A 12759-nucleotide genomic window follows, 5' to 3' on the forward strand; every position below is an offset into this window, starting at 1 on the left:
CCATTAAAACACTGGAAAATGACTTCTCACAATATGGGGGGGTGGAAATCACCCTATGCCTTGCATTATGTGACTGAGCTGCCCTAACACATATCTCTTTGGTTTTGCTCCAAGAGTAAAACGCAGTCAAAGATGGGCAGAATGCTACTCCCAGCTTGTATTCACCACATGCCAGGAACTGTAAAAATAGAATTCCAAGTTGAGGTTTCAGATACATTAAACAAAGACTTAGAATTTCAAAATATAAATAATGCATGCATAAATAGTTATATTATTTATGGAAATCAAGTAGGCAATATGTATCAATGGTCTTAGAAATAATCATATACTTTGATCCATTAATTATACATCTAGAAATCTGTCCTAAGAAATTAGTATTTTTAAATGTAGACAATAATTGATGTGCCCACATCAAAGTGCTATAATTTATAGTAAAAATTAGACTCAACCTAATTTACAAAATTAGGGAATCATTAAGGAATTATTATACAGCTACATGATGGAATATTAAGTAGTCATTAAATTATGTTCATAAAGAGGTTTTAATGGCATGAAAAAATGCTCCTGGTATTTTAAGTTAAAAGAAAGCAGTCTACAAAGTTATATACACAAATGATTATACACGTGTATGTGTGTATCTATGACAGTATGTTAAATATATATGTGTGGAAATATGTCAAAACGTTAACTCTGAATGATTGAATTTTGAGTAAGATATTCATATTTTTTATACTCTCCTGCCTTTCCTTAATTTTAAAAACAGTTGTAAGTATCAAAGAATATTAAGGAGTAATTTAGATTAACAAACAAAACAAAACAAAACAAAAAACCAAGGCATGAAGAACAAGGGTGAGAACGCTTCAAAGTTACAGCAAACCTATGCCGCTAAATAGAGAAAGTGTGTGTGTCAGCAAGAGGAGTACTAAGAACCTAGTCCTAGAGGAAAGAAGTGGCTGGACTACCTGAAAGGTGGAAGACAGATGAAAATCACTGATAGTTAAGTATAAAGACAAATGAAAGTAAAATAAAAGAATGCAGAAAAGTCAAATCTATTAGAATCTAATAAGTAGACAAAAAAGCAAAGGGGATATCATCAATGCCAGGGTTATTTTCACTATGCAAAAGCATCAAATAGTTACAGAAAGTAAAATATAACCATTTTAGGAGGATTATTCTAAATCTTTGGTTAAATGTAAGAAATGGGTTACTATCAAATCATAACAAAACACAGTTTATATATCCTCATTTTGTTTTCTACAAAGTTGATACCTACAAAGACTGCTTTTTTCTTTTCAGAGTTAAATACATCTTTAAACTGTGCAGATAATGAAATTACATACTCAAAAACATGTATAACCCACAAGCTACATCTTTTATAAAATAATATTTTAGCTAGTTTGTTAATTAAGTTAGTTGTAATTTACTATATCTTCCCTTAACCTTCCTTGGTTGTAAATGCTTCATAATCATTTCTATTTCAGACTGCTTGACGGATCTGCTAGTTCCAAATCAATAAAAACATGGGGTAAAGAGTAGCCACACAAAAGGCATTATATAAAACAGAATTCACTGAATGCAATGATTTTAACCACAAAGCAGAAAATATCAACATGTTTCTTCACAAACTAGATTAGTCTTATCTATTATATAGCATTGTTTTGTCTAAAATATACACAAGTAACAGTCTGAGAAGAAACTATGCATAATAGCATGAAGGAAAATTCAGGCTACTCAAAGATTAAGACAGAACTCCTGTGTAAGTATAAATGCTTAAAAACTCCATCTGAAACAAGAACCATTGATACTAACTTAAAATTGAAGTTTATAATATTATCTAGGCTTTGACAGAATCTAGTCTATGATGGCCCTAAGGAATGTCTGAAATAAATGTGAAGATGCTTCTTTAAGTAATGGTAGGGGGCAGTTACTGGCTTTCAAAACAACTAATTTAAAATAAGAAAGTAAATACTGTCTAATTAATGATCTCAGGATACACTGAGTTGAAAGTTTGATTTATCCATTCGTCTGTTGAAGGGCATTTTGGTTCTTTCCACAGTTTGGCTTTTATGGAGATTGCTGCTATGAAACGTTGGGGTACACATGGCCCTTCTTTTCACTACATCTGTATCTTTGGGGTAAATACCCAGTAGGTGACTAACATAACACAATTTCTAAAAGTCTGATTTACTTTTAGTATCAAATCACACTTCACACTTCGGTGGTGTTAGCACGAAAAAACTATGTTAATATGTAATGATCTGCTCTCTACTGGAGAGGACCGGGACAGGGAAGAAACCCAGAGCCTGTTAACACTGAATTGGCTAAGAATAAATGATAAATTATTTCAAGGTATTAATCAAAAGTATAAGCTAAATCAAGAATCAAAAGTATAATTCTTAAACAGACCCAGATAGGGCAATCCTGAGCCTTAAATACCATAGAATTCTTAGACAAACTCAGCAACAATGGCCAGACAAGGAAGGATGAATGCCAAGTCATGGAACAAAGAGGTACAATGCAAGGTATATGGAATATTTTTCAAAGAGCAAAGAATGAACCACAAATAATAATCATGATGAATACACCGCAGTAACCTTCTCCCTCCTTGAGACAGGCGCAGTGCCTTAATCATCTACATCTCCAGCAATTAGAAAAATGCCTTCAACAAACCAAGAGAAAAAAATGTATATTAACATTCTACAACTCATACAGCATGAGTAAACATTATGAATAATGGTTATATAGTGTGTGACTTTTTATCTTTGCACTTCTAGATTTTGTCAATTTATTGAAGTTCAAAGAAAAAAGCATACAGGATAAAATCATCTGACAAAGTTCCTCCTCATACTGTTTTCTTATATAAACTTTTCAAATTGTTGGTGATGTGTCCGTTTTCTGCCCACAAGGCTTTCCCATTAAGAAGTTTTTAGTAGATAGGACCCTGGAAGACCCTATAGAAAAACTGAACTGTGGAAAATATTCAATTAATTCCAGTTGGTATCCAGCTAAAGCAAAGTCCAAAACAAACATATTAAAATGCACAAAATTTGACATGATATTTGCCAATGTGAAAGCAACTGATACATGAAAGACCAAGAGGAAAGACAATTAAAGACAAAATAAGGAGCAGGAGAATTTCTACCATACTATTCTTGAATTCACAGAAGGGCAAGAAACTTCTCTAAGAACCAGATCAACAGAGCAACCATGACAGATAAAAATATCTTATTAAACTAGTTAAGTATGAGCAATGCTCCACTGCTCCCATGACGTAAGAAAAATATTTTATCTAGTGACTTGGTATAATATTATTGATAATATAACCAACAGTATTAACATTAGTTAAGATTATTATTATTATGTAATAGTTAACATTTATTGAGGCTTCCTTTATGATCTATTTTACATGGATTATCCCATTAAATGCTCATGACAATCCTATGATGTAGGTACTATCGTTAGCCACAACATTATAAATGTGGAAGTCACCGTGTATAGAAGTTAACTAAACCAAGGTCATATAGCTAGCATGGGGTAGAGCCTAGAACAGACACGTCTGACTCCAGAATCCCCACTTATCTCTTGTAGCCAAAAAATCAAAAAGCAAAAAACCATGTCTTATTACACACAATATTGATTTCCTTAAATATACGTAATTATAAAGGTATCATTGGACGTCATTAAAATAAAAGATGAAAATATACAGTGTAACAGGGGTTCTCAACCTTTTTGGTCTCCAGACACTGATACATGCAATATATTATCCCTTCTTATAAACCAGTGATGGAGTTGAGGAGGAAATACCATCCAGTTGTCTGCCCCACTCTGAGAATTCCACAGTATGCAAACCTCTATCTTTATGTGTAAGCAATGCTACTTATGGCTCTACCCAAATCTTGCTTGTGGCTCAAAAAGATTAATAAATAAAATGTATATTCAAATATTTTGCCATGATTCTCTCATGCAAGACTCATGTTAAAATAGTAATTACATACTTCATTATTAACTCATAAAAAAGAAAGCTGAATTAAGGAAAATAAGAAAATGTTACTTTTTCTTGGGTTTAAGCTGTTTCATTCAGCAGCAAGATCTCATCTCATATTCTACCACCTTGAAGAAATTTAAAGGATTTCTTTGGAGGACTGCTATAAAATTATCATTGACATTTTAATTAAAAAAAGAAATGTATGTTGAATAAACAGGACATTTCCCCTAACAGTCTGCAGTAGCTGCTCCATTGCTTCTTTGTACAGTCTTAGTAAATTATGCAGGCTCTCACTAGACAGAGCAGCTGTATTTCACTGTATTCAGTAATGTAATCTACATTTATCATTATTTTAATTAAGCAGATTCTTAATTTGGTACTTTCACTGCAAAGAAAAATAGCTTATTCATTTTTTTTTTTTTTGGTAGACAGCATCTTGTCAGTCTTATAAACCAGAATTTAATTTTAAACACGATTCTTACTGCAACTAGTCACTATTTTTTTTTTAAATTACCATATTTGGTTTATTAAAAGCTTGTTCAGTCTTATTCTATCAGTTTAAAACATTGGTTCCTTCTTTATGTTTTTAAAAAAAGGGTACTTTCACAGTTCCCAATTTAACCCAAGTAATATACTAAAAACAGTATGATTTATTATAATATTAAACTCAGGATTCAAAATTAATATGAAGCACAAATAAGAACTTTACAAGAAAAATAATGCTTTACTCAATGTTTAGAAAATTCAATTCACAAGTTCTTTGTGCAAGATTATTTTTATCATCAGGTCACTTGAAGTGTCTGAATCTTTAGCTAAATCCATCATAGAGGAATGCAACAGCTTTTAATCATCTTGAAGACAACTTCTGAATATTTTTTTATTCATTTCCCATTATTATTTGTAGTCACAACATGCTGATTTCTAAAAAACAAATTGGTGAATTACACTTGAAATGTGCTTGCTTAGAAACAAGTACTCTAATAGTACAATGCCACACTAAATTGCGCATTTTAATACATATGTTATCTCAAATCTTCTACATCAATAAGGCCTGACATTAAAAAAATTCTGTATTTGGCATATGTTAATTGAGCATCTTTTATGTGCCAGGTAAAGAATTAGCTGCTCTGAATTCAAACCAAAGAAGAACAAAGCCTTTACACAAAAGAGAGAGAAAGAACATATATGTACACACACATATGTGTATATGGTAAACTGGTTTTTAAACTTTGTTCCTTCAAAGAGAACTTCAGGCCCCCACCTCTACTTCAACCAGAAAAGCTCCACTTTCATCTATTTTTATGTCTTTTTTGGTAACTGGGTTGAGAAAGCAAAATCCACTTACCTAGAAACTATGAAGAAGGGCTCTAGACTACTACTGAGAACACAGGCAAATGAAAAGTATCCTGTTTTCTCAGATACATTAAGGGAGGAAAAAAAAATGAAAGACTCTTTTCTCAAGTTTCATTTATTATCTGTTTTCACATGTTGTCAAATATTGGTTTGTGGGTAAATTTCCACTAAAGTTTATAAACATGGCTTATAAGAAGTTTGGGGATAAAGTCTGTAAAGAATTGAAAGTTAATGTGCACCTCATTTTATCAGTCCACATTACCAAGGAATGCCATGTTAGCTTTCAGATTCACATAAATCATCGGGAGTAAAATTTTTGAAAAATCTAAAGTACATTAAATGTGTTCTAGGTTTTTATTAAAACTTCCTTGTATAAAAACAAAGCCATTTACCTTCACGTTGTGATTTTTGGAACAAAGTAACCATTTGGGCACTTATAATAACTTGGCCAATAAATATACATTATATCTAATTCCTCACAAAAACCTCAAAGATAAGCTATTTTTACTCCCATTTTGCAGATAAGAAAGCAAGCTCAGAGATTTAGAAATGTGTTCACCATTACGTAGTGACTACCCATGGAGAAGCTAGGATTTGCCCCATGCTCTTTTTACTAAAACACTTTCAGAAGCAAAATAAACTTTGCCCGTGGAATATTTTTACTTCTAATCGCACAGCTAAATATGACCCTGCTTATATTATCATCTAATAACTTCACATAAAGTTGTGTTTACAATGAAAAATTTAGCTATCAATATATATAATCAAATAGGTAACCCATAAAGAAAGGAAGGCAAATCTAAAATTTAAATCAATGCTAATGAATGACAAATACTTTAGACATTGTGTAACTCCTTTGGTTTGAATTTAAATAATGTCCTGTATAAAGCCTGGGTTGTCCAATTCAGGAACAAGTAAAAGTTAAGTTCTAGGCAGCCCACTCAGGCTCTAATTAAATAGAAGAAATGAGGACAAAGGAACTAAATTATTTTTTAAAATACTCCTATTGGAACTCAACTTCAAAAAGATATTTCATAAAGAGACAGTACAGCTTGTAAGATTCCTTCTATCTCAAATTACTCTGATGAATGTCTGATAAAACTTGAGATTTACCACTGGGTAACAACAAGAGGTAGCCAATAATTCTAAATGAAAACTCAGAATGGTCCTTTGTTCCCTTTGTTTAAAGTAAAGCCGCTAGTGAAAAACAAGAATGTCTACTTAGGAAAAAGGACTCTCTTGTCTGAGAAAAAATTAAATTTAAATATCCTGCTTCCTACCTGAATATTCTAAATCATCTACATGTATCTACTGTTCCCTAAAAGACTACAGAGGGCACTGTTGCATCAGCTTTGAAGCTTTACAATAGAAGCCTAGAAAAACTGTCTATAACATATAATTTCTTAAAGGGTCAAAAGCATGGAAATCTACCAAGCTTAATATAAGGGATAAAACCAAAATGTACGTTTTTTTAAAATAGGCTGGACTTCAATGGGGGAAAAAAATTAACAAAAACAACTGTCAAATTGAGAACACTGCACCACACACATTTTGCATTTCCTTTTGTAGTGCTTTCATGAGAAAGGTAACTAATCATAGCACCTCCTTATCCAATGGAAACAGGAGCCCACTGCAGAATCCTTTTTACAATCAATAGGAAAATGAATGTGGCACCTCATGCAATCCTTCCATAATTCTATCAACAGAAAGAATGCAGTCTGTTTGCATACTTTTTGTCTAAAAGGCCAATTCCATTTGTCCCCTCTTTGGGTAAAATGACAGCTACAGATCAATCACTCTTACATGAGAGTAAACACACTGCAAGAAAAAAAAAAAAGGATCAAAACTGAAATCTTCACCGTTTCTAAACGTAATTTTGTTACACACATAGGAACGCAAACTCAAAGCAAAATAGAAAAAGCAGGTTTTTCCTCATAGACATGCATTTCGTGCTATTGTGTAAAAGTACTGGGATACAAAATTATAATTAGATATGAGTAACATTCAATTGAACTTCTATACATTTTCTGTTCTCTCACATCATTCCTGTTACAATTCTTTGAAACTAAATTCAATCAAGTATAGTGCCAAAGGTTTTTTTTAATACATGTTTGCAAAGTATTACAATAAGACTTGTATATAAAATATAAAGCTTTTAATTACACTACCACCTAATGTTTTCCACTTCTTATTCACCAATTTAGATTTCTGATACTACAAACAATACAAAAATGAAAGAAAAGTTATTTTATTTTTGTAATTTAAAAATAATGTCTTTAATAGCTTAACTTCTGTAAAAACACTAACATTAGCTGTAAGACCATGACCAGGCAGGCAACTAGAGATAACATGTAAAATGAGAAAGGAGAATACTCCATTAATGCGTATCAGATCACATCACCACATCACATATTAGATAAATCAACATTAATACAGGTGCCATCATAAAACTAAGGCCTCTAATAAAGAATCCCTGATTCCCTAGAAAAACAGTATACAACTCATTTTGTTACTCTCAAACTCCAAAGAGATTAGCACCTTCTCTGAAATCAAAGTGTAGAACTGTGAAAGTGTTAAAAATTCTTCAATAATATGTCAACCTACTCATAAATCAAAAAAAGGGGAAGGGCCTTCAGATGGTATGTAGATTTCATTTTATGACAAAAGCCTCAGTTTAACAAGTTATTTTCAGCCAATAAAAGTCAAAAGTAAAGATTGTTAAAGTGGGCAGCACTGATTCTAAGGCTTTAACTTACTAAGTTAACCAAAATGCTACTTGAGTATTGCTCCCTTAAATTATTAATTTACGAGTTTTGCTTAGTCTCCTCCTGAGGCAAGGTGGTTTGTAGGTATATTGAATGCATGTAAATAAACAGAAAGCTTTTATAATAGTCTAATAACACACCAAACATAATAAAACAACCCTTTTTAATGAACACTGAATGCACAATCCTATAAAGCAAGTTTATATAAATGGGCTATATAGATAATTTAAAGAAACTGTAAGATCCTCTAGGAAGTAAACGCACAAATTCAGAAAAATTAAACATAAGCCTATTGATTTTCACTGATATGATAAAAGCTTTCAACAAAATCAAAATGTCACTATGCCTATGAAGAGTATGTCACATGCAGTTTTGGAGAAATATAAGAGAAAACGTCATAAACTGTTAGAAAATTTGCAATATTGCTTTTCATCTATCTTAAGTGTGACTGCAAAAAAGAAAATCAGGTAATGTCTTTAATATTCACTGTATTTAACTAGCTGTTTTAGTTTACTATTGTAGAAAGGAATGCAGCATATTAAAATCAATTTTAGTTAGCTCTAATTTATGCAAAGCTTGATTGTGAGCAATAGCTGCTAAAAGGATGCAGCATTATTGATTCATATACAAGCATTTTACTTAACTACATTGGATAATAGCAGTGCTCCTAAAGGAGTATAAAAAGCAAAGTGATTAGCAGTCATTACTGTTAATTAGTGCTCACATTACATTCCTTGGGATGAATCTTCTTTAAGTTGAATACATGGGAAGTTTATTTTTTTAAAGAACTGCCAAACCTTGCCTAGGTAAGTACTGGAATAAACAGTCAACTATCAGTAAACGGACTAAAAAACAGGGACAGATCAGCATCCAATTAGTATGTCTAAGTTTTTAAACAGGAAAAAGGTTGAGGGGAATGAGTAAAACTGGAAACTCATACTTCACATTCTGCAATCTCACTGATAAAAGGAGGAAATGTGTGTTTATCAAACTTGCTGTGAGTGCACAGTTCATGTGGAGTCCTGTAAACAATTGCCTGCCTGCCCACTTCCAAATGCATGTGAAAATCTTGGAGATTCGGAGCATCATATTCAGCAGACGAGGTCACTCTAGTGATGCCCTGGAAATGGGAAATTAGGAAAACGTGGCAATCAGAAGTTTAGGGCTGACCAGAAAAAGCCCTCAGGCTGGTTTACCATCTTTCACCACCAGTCAGGCTTTCTGCTTATTCAGTATTAACATGACAGGGCTAAGAGTGAATGAAAAGAACTCCACACACCTAACTGGGACATTGCCTTTCTCATTTAGAAAATGATAGGCATTTGTCATGGGAAAAACAAAACAAAACAAAAGACAACTAAAAAACTCAAACACAGCTTTTAAGAATAACCTCTGAAAGAAAAAGAGCCTCCTCAAGAATCTTCAGCAAAGAACCTAGAGAATGGCGACATCCTGTTGATTCTCAGGTTTCCTCTCCTTCTACACCATTCTGTGCATTTTAAAATGGAGGCCAAATTTTGGACAAAGAAGCTTCAAATACAATATATGATCATTAGAGGGAAAACATTTAAAAATTCAAATGTGCAAAAATTATACAAACATTCTTATTACTTCATATATATGTGCACCTAAAATAGGTCCTTCGATTATTTTTCTATGTATATATTCTACAAATAACTTTTATGAAAATATAATCATAACCATTCAGGGTATTTGCTAATCTATTCACTTCTCTTAATAACATACACAGATGTACTTCTGCAACTTCATTTTTGATGCTATATATTTAACACCATGATTCAGTTTGCCAGCCACTTCTAAATCTTTGAATACATCTTTATATCCTTAGAATAAATTTTCCAAAGTGGAAATACTTGGTAAAGAGAGTCTATTTTTTGTATCTGATGAGATCTGCCAAATTACGTCAGAAAGGCTGAACCAATTTAAGGGCTGCTGGCAGCACATAGGATACCCATTGCTTCAAAACCAATATTATTTCTTAATGCTGCCAAAGTGATAGCCACATTTTTTAGTTAGTGAGGTTGCACATTTTTTGGCTATTTGGATTTCTTTCTCTATGAACTGCCTGTTCATATCCTTGGCCCATTTCTCTATTTGGAGGCCAGCTTTTAAAAATTTAAAAAAAAAAAAAAAATTGAAATTCTTTTCAAATGCTATATTAGAGGATCCCCAAAAAGAGATTATCTAAAGAGGTAGATGGTAATTATATAGACATTCAAAGACCCTTTTAAGGTGGGTAACTTCATATGAGACTCTTTTACCACATATCATATTATAGAAGGAGACATCCCAACCTACCCCCCCAAAAAAAGAAAAATTCAAAACTGACCTGGTGTAAATATTATCTCATTGAAGCTCCCTTTATTTTCTATAAGTGGAAAATCTATTATATTAGTCTATTAATCTGGAACTAATAGTACTGTTCTGTTGTTATCTCTTTTTCTTAAATTTTCTGTTATTCCAGGGAACAGTTTGCACATACAAAAAATGCAAATTATCTTATTAGCTGTTTTTTTTTAAAGATTTTTATTTATTCATTTGACAGACAGAGATCACAAGTAGGCAGAGAGGCAGGCAGAGAGAAAAGCAGAGGAAGCAGGCTCCCTGCTGAGCAGAGAGCCCCATGCGGGCCTCAATCCCAGGACCCTGGGATCATGACCTTAGCTGAAGGCAGAGGCCTTAACCCACTAAGCCACCTAGGCACCCCTATTATTAGCCATTTTGGTAAGTCATGGAAACAGACTGTAACTATAGATGATGGACAGGTTCCTCAAGCTATTACCCTGGATCAAGGATTTAATTAAAATATGTCATTCTTGGGGTGCCTGGATAGCTCAGTGGGTTAAGCCTCTGCCTTCAGCTCAGGTCATGATCTCAGGTTCCTGGGATGGAGCCCTGAATCCGGTTCTCTGCTCAGCAGGGAGTCTGCTTCCCCCTCCCCTCTGCCTGTCTCTCTACTTGTGATCTGTCTGTCAAATAAATAAATAAAATCTATTTTTTAAAAAGTGTCGTTCTTGAAATAAAGTACTAAGCATAAGAAAAAAATGAAAAATGCCCTCTCCCCCCCCAGGTGAGCTCAATTAGGGCCTTCTCACAGAACCAAGGAACTGACAAAGTAGCCAAATATACTAATTCCTACTTCATCTTCAGAAACAGGTTTAAATTAGAATGTAATTTCAAGCTATAGATCATGTCTTTTCTTTTTCAAACAAACCATAGATTAAAATAGCTGTTACCTAGAACAGTGCTTCTCAAGCTGTGTTAAAGACAAGGTTTTTTAATTTTAATTTCCAAAACTTTGAAGGCAAAAATGTCTATAAAATACAATTGAAATGAATTACAAAAAAAAAAAAGAAAATTTAAAAAGATATAAAATATAAAGCCATTTTTTTGTTATTAGACTCAATAGACATAAAATTACACTCAAATAACTACAAAAGTTTCCAAATGCCAATTTTCCATTTCTATAAATAGCTGACCTTGTACCAATAACAATTATTTCATGGATTAGTACCAGCCCCTAGACCACACTTTGAGTAGCAACAATTTAAAAGAATTCTGAGAGTTCTGAAATGAGATGAGATCAAGCACAGAGAAATTACTTTGATCCTTGACTCAGTAACATCACTCCTCCTTATCTAACCACATGTCCACCCCTCTGTCTCACTATTAATTCACACATGCCTGACTGGTTTATAAATATGCACTATATATGCACTATTTTATGATAATATCTGCATGATAACATGTCATAGTGCTAGGAGGCAAAATACAGTGATTAAAAATACATATTCTACTACTTTCTAGCTGTGTAATCTTGGACAATTTACTTAACCACTCTGTATTTTAGTTTACTGGTCACAAAACAGAGAAAATAAACCAGAGTTGATAAAGATAAATTAGAATATAATGTATAAAATGTATAACAGTGTCTGGCAGATAGTGCTGCACAAACAACAACAATTAAGTTATAATGCAGAAATAACTAAAAAAAAATCACATGTCTCTGGGCTTCTAACAATTAATATAAAAAGAAAACTAGAATGAGCTGCATGATTTAGTTTTCACACATTAAAACTGTCCAACAGTTATAGTAAGACAAAATATTTAAGACCAAGTCACACAAGAAATTCCACCCCTGAAGTGTCATAAATTTGAAAGTGTGATATGATAAAAATCTGGGTAAAAATACCTGAGTAGTTTTGTCTGTTAGTGTCCAACTCTTGATTTCTGCTCAAGTCCTGATCTCAGAGTCTGAGATCGAACCCTGTGTTGTGCTCCATGCTCAGTGGGGAATCTGCTTGAGATTCCTTCTCTCAGTCCCCTGCCCCTATGCACATGTGTGTACACACTCTCTCAAATAAATAAATCAATCTTAAAAAAAAAAAAAAAAAAAGATAGGGGACGCCTGGGTGGCTCAGTTGGTTAAGCAGCTGCCTTCGGCTCAGGTCATGATCCCAGCATCCTGGGATGGAGTCCCACATTGGGCTTCTTGCTCGGCAGGGAGCCTGCTTCTCCCTCTGCCTCTGCCTGCCATTCTGTCTGCCTGTGCTCGCTCTCTCTCCCTCTCTCTGACAAATAAATAAAATCTTAAAAAAAAAAAAAAGATATGATAAAAATCCTCAATAGCATCCT

General features: G+C 33.2%; 1 protein-coding gene across 3 annotated transcripts in view; it reads right to left on the reverse strand.

Moving 5' to 3' along the window:
• Positions 1-12759, reverse strand: part of DPH6 (diphthamine biosynthesis 6) — a 181932-nt gene that overhangs the window by 135982 nt on the left and 33191 nt on the right. The window contains exon 4 of one of the 3 annotated variants that reach the window (XM_059181108.1): positions 9038-9223. The exons of the other annotated variants lie outside the window; for them this stretch is intronic. Coding sequence (XP_059037091.1) covers positions 9038-9223 — 186 coding nt within the window. Of the gene's footprint in view, positions 1-9037; positions 9224-12759 lie in introns of those variants that run through there. 3 annotated transcript variants of the gene reach the window in all.

Source organism: Mustela lutreola, chromosome 7 (assembly GCF_030435805.1).
Source record: "Mustela lutreola isolate mMusLut2 chromosome 7, mMusLut2.pri, whole genome shotgun sequence".
In the NCBI taxonomy this organism is placed as follows: Eukaryota; Metazoa; Chordata; class Mammalia; order Carnivora; family Mustelidae; genus Mustela; species Mustela lutreola.